At 51.0% G+C, this 22131-nt stretch overlaps 1 protein-coding gene across 2 annotated transcripts in view; it reads right to left on the reverse strand.

Annotated features, from left to right (window-relative positions):
* The window catches only part of dip2bb (DIP2 acetate--CoA ligase B (putative)b), a 28511-nt gene that overhangs the window by 3997 nt on the left and 2383 nt on the right, over nucleotides 1-22131 (reverse strand). For both annotated transcript variants that reach the window (XR_014766579.1, XM_084705000.1), the window contains exons 2-34: nucleotides 14104-14175; nucleotides 13365-13511; nucleotides 11319-11444; nucleotides 10851-11231; nucleotides 10551-10694; nucleotides 9671-9790; nucleotides 9300-9497; nucleotides 8914-9005; nucleotides 8442-8552; nucleotides 8104-8254; nucleotides 7885-7994; nucleotides 7705-7807; nucleotides 7514-7578; nucleotides 7315-7408; nucleotides 7060-7179; nucleotides 6854-6968; nucleotides 6581-6720; nucleotides 6253-6389; nucleotides 6039-6119; nucleotides 5328-5455; nucleotides 4926-5040; nucleotides 4521-4722; nucleotides 4170-4282; nucleotides 3063-3143; nucleotides 2494-2617; nucleotides 2213-2334; nucleotides 1981-2092; nucleotides 1745-1854; nucleotides 1507-1637; nucleotides 1226-1394; nucleotides 531-701; nucleotides 191-252; nucleotides 22-79 (exon numbers count right to left, since the gene is read on the reverse strand). Coding sequence is in view for 1 of the 2 variants with exons in the window: in XM_084705000.1 (XP_084561126.1) it covers nucleotides 22-79; nucleotides 191-252; nucleotides 531-701; nucleotides 1226-1394; nucleotides 1507-1637; nucleotides 1745-1854; nucleotides 1981-2092; nucleotides 2213-2334; nucleotides 2494-2617; nucleotides 3063-3143; nucleotides 4170-4282; nucleotides 4521-4722; nucleotides 4926-5040; nucleotides 5328-5455; nucleotides 6039-6119; nucleotides 6253-6389; nucleotides 6581-6720; nucleotides 6854-6968; nucleotides 7060-7179; nucleotides 7315-7408; nucleotides 7514-7578; nucleotides 7705-7807; nucleotides 7885-7994; nucleotides 8104-8254; nucleotides 8442-8552; nucleotides 8914-9005; nucleotides 9300-9497; nucleotides 9671-9790; nucleotides 10551-10694; nucleotides 10851-11231; nucleotides 11319-11444; nucleotides 13365-13511; nucleotides 14104-14175 (4205 nt within the window). In the remaining variant the exon portion in view is untranslated. The remainder of the gene's footprint in view (nucleotides 1-21; nucleotides 80-190; nucleotides 253-530; nucleotides 702-1225; nucleotides 1395-1506; nucleotides 1638-1744; nucleotides 1855-1980; nucleotides 2093-2212; nucleotides 2335-2493; nucleotides 2618-3062; nucleotides 3144-4169; nucleotides 4283-4520; nucleotides 4723-4925; nucleotides 5041-5327; nucleotides 5456-6038; nucleotides 6120-6252; nucleotides 6390-6580; nucleotides 6721-6853; nucleotides 6969-7059; nucleotides 7180-7314; nucleotides 7409-7513; nucleotides 7579-7704; nucleotides 7808-7884; nucleotides 7995-8103; nucleotides 8255-8441; nucleotides 8553-8913; nucleotides 9006-9299; nucleotides 9498-9670; nucleotides 9791-10550; nucleotides 10695-10850; nucleotides 11232-11318; nucleotides 11445-13364; nucleotides 13512-14103; nucleotides 14176-22131) is intronic.

Raw genomic sequence — 22131 nt, forward strand, 5'->3', positions numbered from 1 at the left:
TTGCTGCATACAGACACCTACTTTGCCAGACTCCATTAGAGGGAGACTCTGGGGCGCTCCTCTCTCCACCAGCCTCACTCTGAATTACATAAGCAGGTCATGACACAAAAACACATGGTCAGTTCAACATCAATAACCATCCAAAGGAAAGTCTGTGACACACAGCCAGTCTGTCATCATGAGTTCTCACCTGTCATGGCGGAGGGACTTCATGTCCACAAACACAGTGGAGGGGTCTGGCCCAGTGGTGCCCTACAGAACACAGACGACAACCACACTGAACACCTGGACACGCCACTACTGACACACCACAGTCCTGGACTGTTCACATGTCGTGGGTCGCCCTTCTGCTGCTAACAGAGGTAAACTACTTCAGGCCAGCCTCAGCACTGAGACCACCCTGCAGACTCAGACCTACATATAGCACACTCCAGGGGAGGGAACTATTGGGCTAAAAGCTTGTATGGTATGAGCTTAGGTGTGGTACAGTATGAGGGGTTATGGTGGTGGTGGTGGCGGCTGGTCTGTACCTGCAGGCAGATGGCCAAGTTGACCCTGGACCCGAAGGCCGTGCTGACAGCCCGGGGGGACAGACCCAGATCTTTAAACAGCTTAGAGAAGGAGTGTGTGAGGGAGAGCCGGGGCCGCTCCTCTGCTATCACCACACAGCTCCTCACACAAGACAAGCTGAGCCCTCGTGCCTGCACAAAGGGTTAGAGAGAAGAATGTAGTCCCTGGAAGTATGGGAATGCAGCGTGAATGCATTACAAAAGAAAACCGAAAGCCCGAGAGAGTCTGAGAGGTAAGAGGACGAGAGAGAGGGAGAAGAGCTGCTGCTGTGGGCCTGTCCGGTACGCGTCTGTGGATGTGCGTCTGTGGATGTGCGTCTGTGGATGTGCGTCTGTGGAGGTGCGTCTGTGGAGGTGCGTCTGTGGAGGTGCGTCTGTGGAGGTGCGTCTGTGGAGGTGCGTCTGTGGAGGTGCGTCTGTGGAGGTGCGTCTGTGGATGTGCGTCTGTGGATGTGCGTCTGTGGAGGTGATCTGTGGATGTGCGTCTGTGGCTGTGCGTCTGTGGATGTGCGTCTGTGGCTGTGCGTCTGTGGAGGTGCGTCTGTGGATGTGCGTCTGTGGATGTGCGTCTGTGGATGTGCGTCTGTGGATGTGCGTCTGTGGAGGTGCGTCTGTGGAAGGTGCGTCTGTGGAGGGTGCGTCTGTGGGTTCCTCACCTTGAGGATCTCAGTCTGCGTGCCCAGGCCCTTGGTGCAGAGCTCCATGACAGAGTAGGAGCAGAAGGTGTCTCTGATGCGGTACTGACTGAGCGTGCTCAGCCACAGGGGCAGGCAGGTCTCCAGCTCAAAAGGAGGGATGAGAATGGACTGGTGGCCCGAGTACACACTGCGAGACAACAAACACGCCAGGGTCAGGAACACAAGACAGAAAGGGAGCACGTCCATTTGAGAGTGTGTGGATGCAGGTGGGGGAAGGAGTGTGTGAGCTTGTGTGGTACCTTGCGAGACACCACAGAACAAAGCCCAAGCCACAGTAGGGGTCCAGGCAGATGGCTATTTGGCGAGAGGAGTAGAGTTCACACTGCAGCTTGATAGAGCGACACAACGCGCTGACCGCTGCATGGGAGATCTGATCACACACAGACACAAACACACACAGACACATTACTAAACCGTGGCCAGCAAGACATTCTTTACAATTCTCCACTTTAGGACTGTTTAGGGGTCTTCTGGTACCTTGACCCCTGTGAGCATGCCCGTGGTGGACACGCTGAAATCCAGGTAGGCTATCATCTCTGCTGTGGGGGGCTTGTAGATCTGGGAGGGGCGGCGGCGTGGAAGGTCATCTGAAAACATCAACAGTACTGAGCTCTCTGGGAGCAGGGCTAAAGAGCCCAGCTGTACAATGTGTATCTTCCTTACAACTATAAGTATGGTGTGAGTGACCGTGCACTGCGTGGTGCTCTACAGACCTGTGTCTATGATTGTGGGCCAGGTTTTGATGTTCACAGATGCTGCAGCCTCTTTGGAGCGCAGGATCCTCATCAGGTTCTGAGTGGTCAGTATGCTGGCTGCCTTACTGACCTAGAAACACCCAGCAGAGCACCGCCCGTCAGTGATGTGCACGAGATGTGCCGTCCAGGCAGACCGTAGGAACACACACAGGTATGCCACAGACACACGGTCCTACACTCTCACACTCACGTCGATGATCATGCGCACAGTGGGCAGTGTGGCTGCCAGGTTCTGGGGATGAGGAGGTCTGACTGTGACAGGAACACAGCCGGCATACAGGCAGCCATAGAAAGAGGCTATCAGGTCAACTCCTGCGGGTGAGAAAGAGCGAGATAGAGAAACAAGAAGAAGAAGTAGAGAGAGAGAAAGAGAGAGAGAAGGGAGAAGAGAGAGGGAGGGGCAGTAAGATCTTTTGAATGGGTATGTCACACTGATGCCAGTCCTAAGGGATAGACGGATAAGGAACCCACCAGGAGGGTAGAGGAGGACCACGTTGTCTCCTGTGTTGATGCTGCCCTTCTCCGTCAGCGCGGCTGCTATCTTCTCTGCCCGCTTGTGCAGCTGCACACACGTGGCTGTGCACACTGCTACCCCCTGCAGGACAGGATGTGGGGACACACACAGACGAGAGGGAGCGGTGAGGGGAGACAGCTGTTGACTTCAATAGTGAGCATTTGGGAATTTTGCATCTTGGAGTACGCACTGTATGCATTCCTGTGTGTGTGTGTGTGTGTGTGTGTGTGTGTGAGAGAGTGAGTGAGTGAGTGAGTGAGTGAGTGAGTGAGTGAGTGAGTGAGTGAGTGAGTGAGTGAGTGAGTGAGTGAGTGAGTGAGTGAGTGAGTGAGTGAGTGAGTGAGTGAGTGAGTGAGTGAGTGAGAGAGAGAGAGAGAGAGAGAGAGAGAGAGAGAGAGAGAGAGAGAGAGAGAGAGAGAGAGAGAGAGAGAGAGAGAGAGAAAGAGAGAGAGAGAGAGATGGAGGCTTAACAAACCAAAACAAGTGACCAAAAAGAATAAAGATTAACAGAAATGGAGACGGAGACCTTGGCATTCAGCAGCACATAGAGAACATGGTCTGGGTCCGTCTGCGCCCTCCACTGCAGAGCTTCTGTCAAGAACTGGTGCTGAAATGACACAACAAGACATTACCAGTATGTTCTCTACAAGTATTCACTTGATACAACAATAACATTCTGGAGTCATTAACAGCAAACACAGAACAATCTCTAGGGTGTTTGTTTTTGCTGATGGGAGGAACTGGACTGCAGCCTGTCTTGCTACCGCTCAGGACATACAGACACTGTCAGTGAGTTGGACCTGCAGTAAAAGATCTTGGACTCAGAATGTCCACCATAGACAGATTTTTTGGGGAGCTAAGGCAAATGTAACTCCCATTGGCAAACAAGGCAAGCAAACTGGCAATTTAAACTGTGCAGCAAGAGCCAACATAGCCCTTAAAATAATGAAGACATGACTGAACTAGCAAATACAGCAGTTCTAGAGTCGTTCTCGGAGAGGGAGACCAAACAGAGAGGGTTGGAGGCTGGGAGATGAGGGGTTAACTCTGAGGTTTAATAAGGCTTGGGAAGGTTGGATTGTAGATTCACCAAATAATACTGCATGAACAAACACATGCCATGTCTGAACTCAGGAACAAGAATAAAACAGCGATCCTGTTCAAACTTCAAAGTACTGATGCGTGGATGTGAAAATGGAACACGACACTATGGCCCTTTCACAGTACAGCACATTCCTGAAGCAGGGGACCAGGGAGGGGACATGGAGGGGACGGGGGACGGGGGGACCAGATCTTACCATCATGGTGGGCCACATACAGAGCTACATCCAGAGAGAAAAGGAGGGCAGTAAGACAGAAGACACAGTCTATCATGTTGTTTCATGATCATGTTGACAGAGATCTGACTGGAACTAGGCCAGCCCACCTGTTACTAGAACAGCTACCTTATATCTAAAGGTGAATTCTGGAACCTTGATCATTTGTGTGAAACCCTGTGTTCAGCAGCACAACAGTCCTGACCATCATGCACATTCTAATAGATATCCATGGGATACAGTAGTGCTTCCAGCTCTTGCTCTATCTGACTGGTTACATGACCGTGTGATAGGATTGTTCTGTGTGGTTCTCCTACCTTCCTGACCAGGTCCTGGTCCTCAATCATGCCCAGGTCCCTGCCTGCTGCCTGGGCTATCCTCTTCCCGGCCACCAGGTTACCCACCATTATGGAGGCTGGACCTACTCCCACTGCACACAGCAGGACAGAGTAGAGATACAGTGTCAATTAACACATTTGCGATATACACAAACAATTCTACAGGTGTCCTTAACAAACACACATATGCACAAGCAAACACACACACACACACAAACACAGTGCTTGGTTCAAGAGTGCTGTATCTTGACTTGACACACGTTTTACGTAAAGATACACACATTCACAGACACTCTCAGACACACACAAACACACGCACACACATGGTACCTGGTTGCTTCTGGCGTGGTTTGGGCAGGTTTGTGACACAGGTGTGGGGGCACATTAGGATGTTGCAAGGGTGCAGGGTGCCATCGAGGAAGTTCTGCTTGGTCTCTGAGATGTGGATGCCCCCCAGGGGGGTCTTGGGCAGCGTGTTGGCAGGCACCAGGGCCAGGCAGTATAGCCCCACCTGGTGGATGCTGTCTATGGCCTGCACACAGCAGCACACATCCACAGCAACACTAATGTTACTATGGTCCAAGGCCAGGAGGAATGAGGAATAAGTAAACATGGGACAAATAAAGTAGGTGCCCTATCTGTGGGATATATTTGGAGGCAAATACACTCCATAGAAGGGATTTGAAGATTGTTTATTTCAGATAATCCCAGCAATGTTACGGAGGGGTTGGTTACCTGCAGTACTCGACTCATCCACTGGAAACTGTCCTCCTCACTGGCATCCGGCCTCTGCTCTGCCACAATCACTATCCTCTCATCATAGAACACCGTCGCCGAAAACACGGAGATCCTGATGGAAAAAACCCACATCATTTACAGTTATAACGTTGCCTCTTATTGTTTGGGGCTTCATTTACAACATCTGTTTTATTCAAGTCAACGAATTTGTGGAAGTACTTTCCCCACGAGCATGCAGTGCACCTTCAAGCGACCAGGGGGAAGTAGTGGGCCATATCTAAAACTGACAGCATCGCAGTGCTCACAGAGCACTGGGAAACTGTAGCAGTCCTACCCCCTCCACCCTCCACCGTCACAGAGGCAGGCAGGCAGGCAGGCAGAGTGTGGTGCTCCACTCACCTCCCACGGTACACGGTCTTCACAGGCTCCACAGCCAGGGCTGTGGCCACCAGGTCGTCAGCGTTGTGCCTCCTCCCGCTCACCATCAGCAGCCCCTCGTTCTTACCCACAATGAAGATTAGACTGCCCTGGGGACCCAACACACACAGCACCGTCAACAGACACACAGCACACACAGCACCGTCAACAGACACACAGCACCGTCAACAGACACACAGCACCGTCAACAGACACACAGCACTGCAACAGACACACAGCACCGTCAACAGACACACAGCACCGTCAACAGACACACAGCACCGTCAACAGACACACAGCACCATCAACAGACACACAGCACACACAGCACCGTCAACAGACACACAGCACCGTCAACAGACACACAGCACACACAGCACCGTCAACAGACACACACAGCACCGTCAACAGACACACACAGCACCGTCAACAGACACACACAGCACCGTCAACAGACACACACACACACACTGACACACACAGCACCGTCAACAGACACACAGCACCGTCAACAGACACACAGCACCGTCAACAGACACACACACACACACACTGACACACACAGCACCGTCAACAGACACACAGCACCGTCAACAGACACACACACACACACACACACACTGACACTGACACACACACAGCACATTACTCAGAGTAAGAACACATCAACATGCAGACCACATCCAGACTTACCGGTCCTACAAAGCCCAGCAGTCCAGACCTCACAAATGGGATCTCTCCTATGGGAGCACCACTGGTGTTGACGGGAATCACCTTCACATACACACATCACACAAACGCAGAAAATATAGTTCCAAATATTTCAATATGGCTGTGTCATTTGGAGAAGTGAGCAGGGCTGGGGAGAGGTGAGGGCAGGGTGAGGAGTCTGCCTGATGGTCCACACCTCAAACGTGTTCTTGGTGACCCCAGGCAGGCCGTAGTACATGTTGCCTCCAGCGCGCGAGTTGATCACAATCTCCCCGATCTCATCTGTCTTACACAGCTGAGGGGGCCCCTCCGGCTTCACTATACACATCAGAGCTGGACGGACAGATGGGACCGACACGACACAGTCAGCATTCAAGCATACACACCCGCACACAAAAGAATCCCCGACTCACACTGGGTTACACCTGTCATCCCATTCCACCCTGTATTTGTCTCGTTTCTAGAGACTTCTCTCCGGTCAGTTTAGCAGTCCACTTCCTCTCCCTCACGAGTCCCTTCCTCACCTCCAGGCATCACATGACCCACATCCTGCACGGTCAGGGCAGAGTTCTTGTCCTCGGTGTTGACCCTGATGACGCCGTGGCTCAGCCCGCCCATGGACAGGATGGCACGGGCAGGGAGAGGGGCGCCGGGCACCCCTGGTCTGGAGACAGGACCAGGGCACACAGTGACCACCCGTGTCTACACACATCGCATACTGACATGGAGAGCTTGGAACTATTCATCTGTCCATCCAACTATGAATGTAATATATCGATCCTTCCGTCCCTGCCCACCTGCGTATGGCCACAGTCATGGCCTCCGGGGAGGCAGCACATGGACAGATGACCTCGGGCTTCAGCCCATGGGACTGGAACACGTTGAGGAAGGCATCACATGACGACACAGACCCTGGGGGACAGAGGGAGGGAGCTCACTTTCAGATGATGGCCCGCCAGTACGGTTGAGGAAGAAAGGAACACGACCTAGCATGTCTACTCACAGGGGTTGGCACCATCGGCGACGATGAGCATGCGTAGAGAGGCCAGGCTGGTGTCCCTCTGGTCTCGGTGGGCCATCATGGCCCAGTGCAGGTCACGACACTTCACCAGAGCTACCCGAGCTACAGGGGAGGACATCCAGCTACTGGTTCATGTCTCGTTGTATACCAATTCAGTCATTCTAGTTCCTAACAGCAACGGTTTGTGTGTGTTTGTGTGCGTGTCTGTAGGTGTGTGTGTGTATGTGTGTGTACTACCTTTGTGAATGTGGACTCTCTGTACCCAGGAGAGAGGGCAGGCCTTCATCACAGCGTAGGGCACACTGATGGTGTGAATCCTGTTCATCACAGCCTGCAATGATCAACCTCAAATCATACTACAGTAGGTGTTTTATCTTCAACCATGAACAGCGAACACACAGGCATATGCCCATAGACCTGTAACATCCTAACTCACCGCGAGAACACCGTGCCAAAGACCCATGTCCTTTTTGAAGTCCAGAACGTTCACTAGTGTCTCTCCTGGTTACCAAAACAGACAGATAAAGATATAAAAGGTAGTGGAGCAGATGTGTTTTTTGAACAAAATGACCCTTACAACCACTTCCTGTATGCCTGCCTTGCAGTGATACTCATGGTGATACTCACCTTCACAGTAGTTGCAGGCCTGGGTCAGTGCTTGGCAGTGAGTCAGCATGGCGACCTTAGACACAGCCACACCCATCACTGTGCCCTCCTTACTGGCCTTGTACTACAGAGAGCAGGGGAATCCGAAATTAGAATTCACACTCACACAAAAAACACACATTTACACACACACAGACTCACCTCTATGTATGCAGGGTCAGTGTTAGCTGTAGGAATGTGGGGCTGCCAGTCTTTGGAGGGTTTGGTCAGGTACTTGGAGTCTGTCACCACCCACTTCAGTCGTGGCCAGCCTGTCAGAGACAGCCAATCCCATACAGCAACCAATACATCTCAGACAATACAACCGATGTAACAGAAAACAGTCCAGGGTGAATGGAAACAGACCAGTCCGTTTCTGACCTTTGAACTGCAGTATCTCTCCAGTGGGGGTCTTGGGGAGACCTTTCAGACAGATCTCACTGGTCAGGGCCAGGCCCACTCCACAGCTGCCCAGTAGGAAGCCCACCTGACTATTTCCAGCATCCCCGAGTGACCAACCACTAGCAGTGGTCTGTAAATGAAGATTACATGTGTATTAAATCTCGTAAATAGCTGTATTAGTAAAAAAGTAGAGTGGTTTATCAAGTTGCTTTTAACTACTCATCTTCAGCAGAGACTATTTAAAATAGCTGTAAATGCTGCTATTAAATGTTAAGAATTCATATTTCCAGTTGTGGTAAATATTGTGGCATCATCACCTTTCGAGACAGAGGAACCTCTATGGGCACAGGGATGACCTCTGCCAGCAGACAGCCATAGAAGGCCACCCAGAACATTCCAGGGTCACTGTTGGGGTACACTAGCGCCACCTAGCAAAGGAGGGAATAATCCAGTTTGGTTTAGAAAGTAGCTAAGGCTATGAAGCTGCAGCTTGCTTAAATATGCCTTGAAGCAGTCATGCAGACATACAAGGATTACATAACATCTCTGCGGCACAACTCCATACTTTTTTAAAGATTTAAATATGCCAATTTTGACCTTGTTAAACCTTTGCCAAAAAATTAAATAATGTGACTTAACAAAAATAACAATAAACTACATATTTATGAGAAAAAGGTCATAGATGATGCTATAATATAATCCCACTTGCATTGAATCAATTGTTCAGTGGGAGGGAATGTTTGTGTATGTTTGTGTGTCAGTTGCATGGTGTAGGCCTGTCTCCCTCACCCTGTCTCCAGGCTTGAGGACCTGCTCGTTCTTGGGACCCAGCTTGTTGAGAAGAGTGTAGGCCAGCTTCACACTGCGACTCCACAGCTTCCCTGGTGGAGGGAGGATGAACAGAGAGGAGGACGAGACAAAAGTGGAAGGAGGGATGGAGGAGAAAGAGAGGGAAGGAAGATAGAAGAGTAGAGGGAGCAGAACGAAAAATCCCAGAGTGATTCTGTCCATCCCACTTCAGTGACAGGATACTACACAAACACACAAACTTCCATGACCTTGATGACAACATCCACACAATGAGACCTAGAGAACCAACCAGATGTCACATAGCGACAGTGTGAGTCTGTTTGAGTGTGTCTGCTTGGACGTGTGTGCACAGTATTCTCTCTCACCGTAGGTGAGTGTGTAGAGGGGTTTGCCCGTGATGTCCAGGGCGGTGAGGGCGGGGCTCTTGGCCTGTGTGGAGCCCCAGCGTGCCAGGGATGCCTGGAGGGCCGGGGGCCAGTTACTGACCACCCCCAGGGGCTCCCCCTTCACCGGGATGATCTGACGGCCCTCTGGCCTGGGCGTGTTAGGGTCCGGCTGGGGCACTGCGATGCAGAGAACAGTAGAAATAATCAGGCAGATGGATGAAGGCTACAGGAAATGTGTTCTCAAAACTCCAGTTTATTTAGTAGAACGCTCATTGATTCTCCAATCCCAAGCGCAAGTCAAGACGGATCACACAGTGAACAAGTATGTATGAGATTGAAGGGCCACTCACCTTCCACAATCTCCTCAGTGTCGTCCATGAAGAACTCACTGAGGGGGGGCCTCTTGGGCCTCTTCAGGGTGTTGAGTAGCTGCTGGATCTTAGTGGACACCCTGCTGTTCACCGGCACCCCTACAGGGGGGGTGGGGGGGGAGGGGAGGCAGTGGCCGGACAAACACATCCAGTCACACAAACACACTTCTATGGCGGAACACCAGGGGAAGGTTTCTCCTCACACACGGCTTCGCTAACCTCATACAGTGTGCTGCTTTTCACTCCAAATATCTGTAACCTCCAAACACATTTCCTATTTGACCCCCACCCCATCCAATGACATAAAATCAAACTGTCTCTTAGGGCTCAATGAGGAATGAAAGCCAGCACACAGGGCTACCACAACATTTGGGAACAGGAGGACTGGGGTGAGGTATGGGGAGTGGGGTTCATTGGTCTTTATGGGGAAACACAGAGGGATCATGTTTGAGGGTACAGCTCGTCTCCACTACGGTCCCTAGGTCTAAGGTGCACAGGGGTCAAAACAGTGTCACAAGGTCACACACGATCCACAGACGATTAAAGGTTTCTTACGGGTTTCTCTCAGGCTGTAGGTACCCCTCCCTACAGCCATTCAAATAAACAGTGACAGGGTGGAAGAAGACCAGAAGAAAAGAAAGCAACATGGTTTTTGATTAATGATAATGCAATCCTGGAACTAAAAGAAAAGATGTCTGCATTTGACGTGGAAAACAAAGAAGCGCGTGAAGATCATGACATACAGTACACTCTCCGCCCCACTGACACCAGCATTACTGCTGACTCTCTCTCTAGTTCTTTTCCCTCTCCCCCTCTCTCCCTCTCTCACACACACACACACACACATGTAAACATGTACCGTCAGCAGTTTCCATCATGCTGGAGCGGCTTTGACCTCGACTCATGCCCCGGACCACAGCGTTGGGCAGGTCTACCCTGGGGCCCCTGACCTGGGGGGCCGCAGCCGTCACATCAGGCGGGGGGCCACGGTTCTCAGATGGGGCTGAGGAGGGACAAGGGGGGGGGGGCTCCATTAGCCTAGGAAACAGCTTCAGACTTTCCATTCTTTTTGGAGAAAAAATATGTCACGTGCATTAGGAATACTCACAAACAACAATTTGGGAATAATTTGGACCGCGGCAATGAAAGCGTGTCTTACCGATGCGTGTGTGAGCCAGCATTTCTGCGACTGCTGCTGGATGAGGCTGAGGCTGAGGCTGAGGCTGGTACTGAGGTTGATACTGGGGCTGGTACTGAGGTTGATACTGTGGTTTATACTGAGGTTGAGCCTGGGCTTGGGGGTGAGACTGAGGCTGGGACTGGGGGTGAGACTGAGGCTGGGACTGGGGCTTGCCCTCTCCATGGGAGAGGGTGGAGGAGGCAGAGGAGGAGGAGGTGGAGGAGCCCTGGACAGAGCGGTTGATCCAAGAGTCGGGGCTTTGCAGGTTGGGCTGGGCCAGGGATTGGGGGGCACCAAGCAACACCCCCACAGACCCCTGTCTACGGACAGAGGCCTCGTCCTCCGACCCTGACGAAGAGTCTGAGAGAGAAGAGAAAGAGAGAGTGATGGAGGTGCGCCTGGTCGCAGCTGAGGCGAGGGGTTTACAGGGAATAGTAGGTGGCCTACCTGGGGGTGTGCGGGTCTCAATAGGAGACTGGACGTAGGTAGAGCGACGTTTGGTGGGCATGGGCAATGCCATCTTCTCCTCTTTATGTTTGGCCAATGCAGCTTGGACCGCTTCTGAATGGATGTCTGTGTGTGTGTGTGTGTGTGTGTGTGAGAGAGAGAAACGGTTAAATGAGCCAACTCTGTCATTAACATTAGAAGTGGTCTATAGTACAGTCCAGGCCTGTTGTAGTAGGCCTATTCTAACTATACAGAGCGACAGGATACAACTGCTACAACTTCGCTGTGAAATATTTTACTGTTGATTGTTCTTCTACAGATACAGTCCTGCACTTTTGTGGTTCATGTTGTTTTAATTTGTAACTTGTATAACTGCATGCTCTTATGGGTCTTCCCTTTTGGCACTTGTTTAACTTTTTCACAATGTATGCTTCATGTTTTGGCTACTTGCAATGTTTGGGACAATCTCGTTGTTATGATCAGTGACCTATGCTCTTTTGTAAAGCTCTCTCTTGGAAGTCGCTTTGGATAAAAGCGTCTGCTTAATGAATAAATGTAAATGTAAATGTATTTTATTCTGCTCTGAGTGAGGCTATTATCATCCTCACCTAACCTCTCATCACACACACACACACACACAAATGTGTTCACTTGATTACATGTGCACACAGTGCAGGACACACGGGTGTAGTGAGCCACACATGTCGACTCCACAGTGAAACAGGAGCAGTCCCTAACAGAAAGATGGAGGCCGGCTTCCACACAGCACTAACATGGCTAAATAAATCATCAGCACTGCACTCCACACAGAGCATCGTTACATAAAACAGAGTCTCTGAATCACACACTCCACATGTCTGTCATCAGCTGGGCCATACCATAAACAGTCTGAGGACTCAACGGACTGAGGGACTGACTGAAGGCAACACTCTCTCTCTCTCTCCCTCTCTCCCCCTCTCCCCCTCTCCCCCTCTCCCCCTCTCCCCCTCTCCCCCTCTCCCCCTCTCCCCCTCTCCCTCTCCCTCTCCCTCTCCCTCTCCCTCTCCCTCTCCCTCTCCCTCTCCCTCTCCCTCTCCCTCTCCCTCTCCCTCCCCCTCCCCCTCCCCCTCCCCCTCCCCCTCCCCCTCCCCCTCCCCCTCCCCCTCCCCCTCCCCCTCCCCCTCCCCCTCCCCCTCTCTCTCTCTCTCTCTCTCTCTCTCTCTCTCTCTCTCTCTCTCTCTCGTCCCTCTTCTTCACTTCCCCCAGCTGGTTTGTAGCTCGCTCCAGCACCACTCCCTATCCCTTGAGCAATGCTCTGCTTGACCTCAGATCCATCCCAGTTTCCGGCTGGGTCCCCCTGAGGCCAGGGGACCCTGAGCCTCACCAGCGAGGGAGGGAACGAAGGAGGCCAGGCAGGAAGAGACACAGAACAGCCGAGGATGCGTTTACACAGTGTGTGTGCTGGTAACACCCCAGTAACACAGGTGTGGGAGTGTGGAGGCTTGTTTCTTGTTCTTGTAGACTTCCCTTTGCCCTCTCCTCTTCCACCTCCAGCCTCTCATTCTATCTCTCTACTGTCCTTCTTAGAGCGCTACAGAACCCCTGCCTGGACCCCAGACCTCCCTCCTGCTTAGTATTCCCCTGCCCTCTTCACTGCCCACTGCATAGCCGAGCTGTGACATCACCCTGCTTTCACTGTGCGGGGCTAGGGGGCCAGGGGGGGGTTGGGAGGGGGGCTGGAGGGAGGGGGGGGGGGGCAGCCTCCCCTGCAGAGTGGGTTTCTCAGTCACAGAGCAGTCTTTCTACTTCACCACAGGGCCCTGCTGATCTCAGACAGACCTCTCTCTCTCTCACACAAAGAAGGGCCACTTTAATTGGTCCCTTTGAAACAAGTTCCTGTCTAGAGATTTAGCTTCAAACCAGACTGGATCGTTACCATCAACAATGACTAAACAGATTTCCTGAGGCAACATATATTGATTAAATGCAACATAAGTTGACCAAACTGTGTTCATGGGCCAAGGCATATGACCTCTCCTCCTCTCCTCATGAGCGATAACTTCTCACCTGATCGGTAGCGGTCGTCCCTGGTTCCGCCACTGCGATGTGGTCGCCGGGAGCGACGGTAGCGAGAGGAGCTGGAAGGAGGAGGGGCATGGCCAGTAGAGGAGCTGGGACCTGGAGCAGGAGGTTCATACTGAGGAGGAGGCTCCACTGTGGAACACACACACACACACACACACACACATACACACACACACACACACACACGTTAGCGTACAACAAACAGAGCCGTTGTGCACATCATCGAATACCATACACAGCACAGCTCTCTAATCAAAATGTCAAAAGCAGTCTATATTGTAACCTCCCATCACAGAATAGAATCAACTACTTTTGGCCTGGCGCTCAACGAGGTCTGCTCCATATTAGAAGGGCTGTGTGACCTCGACAATATTTACAGCCAGTGGAGCCACGGAGGAAGTGGTCCACTGAAGGGGGAAGTCTGTCTGCCTGTCAAGAGAGGCTCCAGGCCTCTCCCTGAACAGAAGCCACACTGTAGTATGAGGAGCTGCCACCGTGGGGCAGCAGGGAGCATGCGCTGGCTGTCACCTCCCTCCCACCATTCTTCTGGCATTTCAGCATGACATGGTTTGTAGTCACAGGCAAGGGCGTAGATTTGGTTTGAACATAGTGAGAGTTGAAGTAACGTCACACAAAATTAATAACATTTGAATATTAGGGCGGTTACCCATCCCCTTTCACAAACGACGCCCTTGGCCACAGCTGTCTGGAAGTTTCCTACCTGGTGTTTGGATGATGTATGGAGCCAGGAGCTTGGTCCTTTTCTTCTCGTACCCTTTCTGAGTGATGTCCCCTGGAAGAGAAGACAGCACGTGAGTGACTGTGGGATTGACCGAAGACTACACACCAATACAGTACTTCACCACCCCCATGCACACACACACACACACACACACAAAAACATCACCTCTCAACAACGTGGAGTACAGGGTTTACTTATAAATATCACTGTGATGTTTGTATGTACTGTATGCATTCACTTCACACACGTACTGACCCAAAAAGCACTGTTGTATTGACAAATATACACACACACACACACACACCAGAAGGTCCAACTTTGATGTTCCCTGATATTTTCCAGCACTTCTCCCCAGGTCTAACGTCAACTGAGTATTTGAGTGACTATTTACCATACTTCTTTGAACACAAGTTAAAACTTTAACAGACAATTTAAAAAAGGTAAATCTGATTAAATTATTATCGATGGAACTCTTAAGATAAAGGGGGCAAGACACTGTCTTCAGGAAAACCATCTGTAATTGGGAGTGAATACCCCAGGAAGGATGACCGTGCTCTGGGAGAGAGGCCCACCCAACTGGGACACCACCTGCTACAAGTTTCTACAGAAATCCTTTATGTTGGAATGAGAGTGAGGGAACATTTGAAATGAGAGAGAGAGAGAAATAAAGCACAGGATATAGAGGAAAGGAGGATGGGGATGGTAGAAAGATGGAATAAGGAAACTATGTGAAACACCATAAATATGAATGGAGATGAAAATGACGAACCAAGTATGTAGTTGGTGAATAATACTTGGTGTGATTCCAGGATTCAGGATGTGAGGAGGAAGTGGAGAGGGAGTGAGTAGGAGGGCAAAAAAATGAAAGAACGGAACAAATATGAGTGCATATGGGCACCAGAGCATGATGGGATGAATCAGACATAGAGGGAGGGTGACAGGGGAGAAGAGAAAAAGGAGACAAGAAGGAGTGCTGAGGTCGACGAGTGCAGAGGTGGGGATATCTGGGGAGTCAGAGAAAGAGTCTGGCCCTAAACAAGGAGACACACGCTCCCAGATGCTTGACTTCTCAGGGACCCATCCTCCTCCCCTCACACACCTGCTGTGACAACCCATCTGGATCATATCGTCTCCTCCTACATGGTGACACGTCCTCACCCGTTCAGTCATCTGTCTGCAACCCTTATGATGGGTAATCTGGGGGTGATCTTTCTATCTGAGCGGATGTATCATGTCCCAGCGCTCTCCCCGGCCCAGGCAGTGGGATTAATCCCAGATTACAGATTAGGCTGCTGAGACACACAGGCAGGAAAAAGGTGAAGCTTTCACTGGGACGTGCTGGTCAGCCCTCAGCCTCAGCACAGAGGACCTTACAAACCCCTCTCTCTGACACTCACACACACACACACACACACACACGTTATGCAACCAAGATTCTGATGTATCTCCAGACTTACATCACATGCAAATTCAATTTCAGTTCATGTCAATTCCACACAAGCGAATGAAGGATCAATGTCCAGACAGAAGAGCTTGTAGGTTAGAGCAGAGAAGAACCGGCAAGATCCACATACTGTGGCCTCATGTCATCAAGAGTTATTAGACCACACGCACACACACACAATTCAGCCACATCATCCACCATCAGTAAAACGAGGAAAAGTAAACACTTCCATAAGTAATGCATGAACGATACTGTTGGCCCAGCTTACTCACGCGACTTATTTTTAGCTCATGTTACCAGCCTCCTCCACTGCAGAGGGGTAGAGGGATGGAGATGGGGGAGGGGGGAGGGGGGAGGGGGGAGGGGGGAGGGGGGAGGGGGGAGGGGCGTACGTGTGGCATTAGGCGAGTCTCAAAGTAAACACGATTCCATCTGAGCGATTTCTCATTTATCCGTTTTACCATGGTACCATTAAAAGCTCCTCCCATTGACCACTCAACTTTAGATGGGTTGTGTTCACTGGAGCGTACCACATTGATCAAGACCACCCCTCCCGCAGCACAGATGGTGCAGTCCGTAGTAAGCGGAGGTGGAATATGGTCAGTGTCAGAGGCACAGAGTTAAAGGATAAGTGAAACTACAGTGGAACTAGAGGCAGTAGCAAATCCCATGAGATGAAGACAGAAGGAGCGTCTGTCAGACCTGACTTTGCAGGACCTGTCACCACTGACCCACTGCCAGAGCCCTGCCTGGTCCACTCAGTCTCAGAGCTCTCTCTATGGTCCCAGTCCTGCGTAACTAGGCTGCCTTGACATGAGTGTTGGTGGCGAGGCCTACAGATTTGAATCTAGACAGATCAGAGCCCCCCTCCCCCGCACGCCCTCTCTCCTTTCCCTCTTCCTACAACACACATCCACTCAGCTGTTGGAATAGCAGTGAGAATTCTCTCTCTCTCTCTCTCTCTCAAAAAGAGAGAGAGGTAGAAAGAGATCCATTTACTGATCCACATTGGACAATATCTGTAGTTTAAAAAGAAAAAGGTCTTGTCCCAGAGGGGGGGGGGGTAAACTGGCCCAAAACAACTCATGTAACAAACATCCTATGAAGGCTCCCATAGGGCTTCCCCTAAAAACAGCCAACTGGCTTGCTGAGTTGACAGATACTCTTCTGGAAAATGCACTAGCAATCCACACACCAACACATACCTAACTTGTTGTGAATGAGCTAAAATATATTTTAAAAAGTGTATTTTGTTCTTTCTTTTCATGTAGTCATTTTAGCAGATGCCCTTATCCAATGTCACTTACAGTAAGTACAGGGACATTCTCCCCGAGGCAGGTAGGGTGAAGTGCCTTGCCCAAGGACACGTCATGTTGCACGGCCAGGACACGTCCCCTCTCCCTCTCTCTCCCTCTCCCTCTCTCCCTCTCTCTCTCAATCTTTTGTCCTCTGACATGGCTTGCCTGCAGAGCGGTATGCCCCAACCACAGCTTCCATCCCAATCCCCGTCCCAGCCCTAGCCCTACTCCCCGCCCCAGAGAGGAACCCCAGCGCCTGTCTGTTAACCCCTCTACCAGAGAGGAACCACAGCCTGTGTCTGTTAACCCCTCTACCAGAGAGAAACCACAGCCTGTGTCTGTTAAACCCTCTACCAGAGAGGAACCACAGCCTGTGTCTGTTAACCCCTCTACCAGAGAGGAACCACAGCCTGTGTCTGTTAACCCCTCTACCAGAGAGGAACCACAGCCTGTGTCTGTTAATCCCTCTACCAGAGAGGAACCACAGCCTGTGTCTGTTAATCCCTCTACCAGAGAGGAACCACAGCCTGTGTCTGTTAACCCCTCTACCAGAGAGGAACCACAGCCTGTGTCTGTTAACCCCTTTACCAGAGAGGAACCACAGCCTGTGTCTGTTAACCCCTCTACCAGAGAGGAACCACAGCCTGTGTCTGTTAATCCCTCTACCAGAGAGGAACCACAGCCTGTGTCTGTTAATCCCTCTACCAGAGAGGAACCACAGCCTGTGTCTGTTAACCCCTCTACCAGAGAGGAACCACAGCCTGTGTCTGTTAACCCCTCTACCAGAGAGGAACCACAGCCTGTGTCTGTTAACCCCTCTACCAGAGAGGAACCACAGCCTGTGTCTGTTAACCCCTCTACCAGAGAGGAACCACAGCCTGTGTCTGTTAACCCCTCTACCAGAGAGGAACCACAGCCTGTGTCTGTTAATCCCTCTACCAGAGAGGAACCACAGCCTGTGTCTGTTAACCCCTCTACCAGAGAGGAACCACAGCCTGTGTCTGTTAAAGACACTGCAGGGCAGGGTGCTGGCTGCTTCTAAACTCCTATCATGTAGATTGTAGAACACTGGCTCTTTCTCAAGCCCCTCCTCTCTGTTGTCTCCCTGGAGACGGGGCCCCTCTCAGGAACAGCAGCTAGGTGTGTCTACTCTCAGGACAGGCAGGTGTTTCAGGTTTCATTTTGGGCTTGTGACTCAGGCACCACACAGGGTGTCCACCTGTTGAAACAACAAAGAGATGCTTTCATTCTATCATTGACCTAGCAACGAGACAAGGGAGAACCTAGTGTGTGCGTTAGTGCGTCAGAGTGTGTGTTTGTGTATAGTGTGCGTGTGCGTGTCAGTGTATGTGTGCATAGTGTGTGTCAGACAAAGTTGTGCTGGGAGAGAGGTGAAATCTTGACTCAGCCCACAGCCACCCCCTTCCTGTTGCCTCCACTCCCTCTGTGCAGGCCCAGGCATGGTTGACTCATGCACACCTGCTGTACAATAGAGCCGCCTCCTCCTCTCCGTCACGCTGCTTTATCACCCTGGCAGCCGACTGTAACCCTCACACCCAAGCTTGGAGCTCGGTTACTGAACACACACATAGACACACATACACAAGCATGCACACATACACCTAACCACGTCTTCCACACGGGCTAGCCAAAAACATATTGTTCTAAAACTTGCTATTATTAGTTTTAAAAACAAAGCCCACCAACCACTGGTTTTAGACAGGATAGCAACACTGCCAACATAACCATGGCGACATCCTTAGGGAGCTGGCTGGTGGCTCTTTTCCCCTCTCTACCTCCACTTGCACAGCTCACAGGAAGTCATGGGGTTTCCATTTCCTGGAGCACTGAGGCCCCAGGAGACCAAACAGCCAGCAGGCTCTGAGCAGAGAGGGTTTCTAAGTTCTGATCCAGGTTGCCTTCCACAGGCTGGAGGCCACCACAGCACTGGAGATGATGTGAGCCGTGTTCAGATTGAATGTATATATTTGTTATTTAGCAGACGCTTTTATCCAACGCAATGTACAAATAGTGCCTATAGACAGCATAGCAGAAAATAGTATTTTGGTGGTCATAGTCAAGGAACAGTCTGTATTTTGTAGGCACAGTGAAAAGTAACCACCACAAAGCCTCAACTACAGTGTGACATGGTACAGTGCTGTCAAAACGTCCCATCATACGTGTCGTGTGTGCCGTCTCTCCCACGCTGTGGAGAGCGAGGAGACAGAAGCAGGAGCGCGTGGCAAGAGTGCAGCGACCCTCCGCTCTCTGCACAGGGGTCACCAGGTGACCCCAAAGTCCCAGAGCCCAGAGCCCCTGAGCTGAAGCGTTCAGCTGGAGGATGTCATGGAGGAATGCGGGGCCGTCGTGTTGGTCACAGCGCGGGGGAGGGGCCTAAACCTCACGCAGACCAGCCAGTGGAGCCCCCTGAGCAGAGGAGTTATGTGGGAGCCCTCGGGGCACTTGAAGAAGGGCTGGTAGAACATTCTGGATGATGTGCAGACGGCACACTGACCAGCTGGGCCAGTTCTTAAGGACAATTTCTTCCTTTGCAGCATATGTTTCTTCTATGATATTATCTTAAAGGGCTTATGCAGGCTGTTAGGTGGTGTTACTGTGTTTTGGCTGTCATCCCGGCATATGGGCGTCTTAATCTTCCCAGGGTTTATAAAAAATACAAACTGAGGAAGAGGGGGGATCCTGACCCCGTGTCCATGGTAACACGGCCCACGTGTTGTCGGAGACTCTGCGCCCCCCTCCCTGCTTTCCTCTCTTCCATGCAGTGTTGAACTAGAGGCCTCAGACAACCCTGTCTGGGAACAATCCCCATAGGCCAGGCGAGCTATATGTGTGTGTGTGTGTGTGTGTGTGTGTGTGTGTGTGGGTGTATCTGTGAGTGTGTCTGCCTGTCTGGAACTAGCCTGAGTTCCTGACCTATCCAACCGTTGGTGCTGTGGGTCGCACACCACAAGGGTGAGAACCATAAACACTGACCATAGCCACGAGTCAGCATGAGACGGGAAATAAACACATGACATTTCAGAAACAACGTATTATCCACCTGTTCCCATGCGGTCCACTGGAAACACCACGGACTTGCATACTGCTGAGTCCAACAGTAGGCTTACTGATGGATAGTTTTTAAAGATGTGCTGAACACAGAAACACACACATACATATTCTCAATGCTGCAAAATCCACTCAGCTCTGTTCAATAATTCAGAGCACAGAAGTGACCTGGTCTCCTGACTACCATTCAGCTGTCTTCTCTCCTCTTCTGCCTCTCTCTCTCCCTCTCTCTCCTGCTTTTTCAACAGTATTCAGACAGGTACGAGTGTGGCATCATGGGTAATAATCTGAATGTATTTTACTGAATAGTTCATGACTGGACTGAACAGGGCAGTCCAATGTGGGGAGGAGGTAGCCTTGGACCCTGCTGAGAAGGTGAGGATCTGACTGTAAACCTGAACCCTGCTGAGGGAAGGTGAGGATCTGACTGTAAACCTGAACCCTGCTGAGGGAAGGTGAGGATCTGACTGTAAACTTGGACAAATGTTGCACCTGCTTCTAGTTAATCCTGCTTATTGAATGGCTTGTTCTAAGAACAGGTGTAATGCTGGCTGTGTGTGTGTGTGTGTGTGTCACCCTCTGGGCCCAGATGAATTATTCACTCTCTTCTAGGCACATAACAGCCTGCCACCCCAGGGGGGTCTGGCATGGGACTCCTCAGTGTGTGTGTGTGTGTGTGTGTGTGTGTGTGTGTGTGTGTGTGTGTGTGTCATGGATCATGTTGGACAGCTACAGATCTCAGTGCGTGTAATCAGAGTGCCGGCCCTCGTGTATCATTTGTGAATTTGTGGCCATTGACTATTCACATAAGGTGTTACATAACACAAAGCATCCTTTCCAAAACAAAGAACTCCTTTGAAAGTAACCAAGCACTTCTGCTAGGGGTTGGTCTCTGACGGCCTGCCGTCTGCCATCTGCAGTGTGCTTCACACACATCTGGATTGCCTTGTCCATATGTAGTCTCTTGGCCTTTACGTCTGGATGGAGATCAGTGCACAGCTCCACTGTTTCACTTAATGATCATTTAAATGGAAACAAGGAAGTCAAGAAAACCTCCCACCCACAGCAGCCATCTGTGTGTATGTGTGTGTGTGGCTTATTCCTTTCCTTGTTGATAAAGAGGAACATTGAATGAGATAAGGTGAGTGAGTGGCAGGTAGTGACAGAGAGGAAGAGAGAGAGACAGAGAGACAGAGAGACAGAGAGAGAGAGAGAGAGAGAGAGAGAGAGAGAGAGAGAGAGAGAGAGAGATGCCCCCAGCAGCTAGTACTGGCCTAGTGTGACTCACAGGCTGAATGAGCCAGGCATGTTGGCTCCTGATGCTCTGTGACCTAGATTGGGAGACGCAGGCAGGGCTGTAATCTCTCTCTCTCTTCCCCTCTCTCTCCCCGTCTCTCTCTCTCTCTCTCTCTCTCTCTCTCTCTCTCTCTCTCTCTCTCTCTCTCTCTCTCTCTCTCTCTCTCTCTCTCTCTCTCTCTCTCTCTCTCTCTCTCTCTCTCTCTCTCTCTCTCTCTCTCTCTCTCTCTCTCTCTCTCTCCCCCTCCCTCTCTCTCTCTCTCTAACCCCCTCCCCCTCTCTCTCTGGTCTCCCCTCTGAACAGCATCAAACAGGCTGCAGAGCTGCAGAGCTGCCTCTCCTCCCACAGTAACACAGACACACAGCAGAGTGGACCCTAGTCACCTGAGCCCAGTGGGGAGACACGGAGCCAGAGCCTGCAGCAGAGTCTGCAGCAGAGCTGGAGGGGGACACACATCCACTCCCACTCCTTATCAGGGCATTCCACCACTTAGGCTGCATAACCCAGCCCAGAGAGGGAGTCCCTCACCACACTGGGGCTAACACACAGGCCAGGCCAGGCCAGGCCAGGCCAGGCCAGGAGGGAGAGAGAGAATGTACTTGTTTGTTTCATGTTCACAATGAAAAACAAATACCCAGACACTCTCCAGTTGAGTCCAGACATTGTACCTTTTATCCTCTCAATGGTCTCCATTGTGGCCTTAAAGTCACAGAGGTTCAACTTCATGGTGTCCCCACACAAACTGCCACTACTAATAAGCTGATAGCATATTTAACACAACCCAATAGCAATAAGATGACCATTGTCACATGGGAGTAGCCACTGGCCTGTCTTCACTACACACTGTCCTGAAGGTTCTCCTAACAGATCAACATAGTACTGAAAAACAATGTTGTGCA

The sequence above is a fragment of the Hypomesus nipponensis genome, chromosome 9 (genome assembly GCF_054491055.1).
Source record: "Hypomesus nipponensis isolate SF chromosome 9, ASM5449105v1, whole genome shotgun sequence".
In the NCBI taxonomy this organism is placed as follows: Eukaryota; Metazoa; Chordata; class Actinopteri; order Osmeriformes; family Osmeridae; genus Hypomesus; species Hypomesus nipponensis.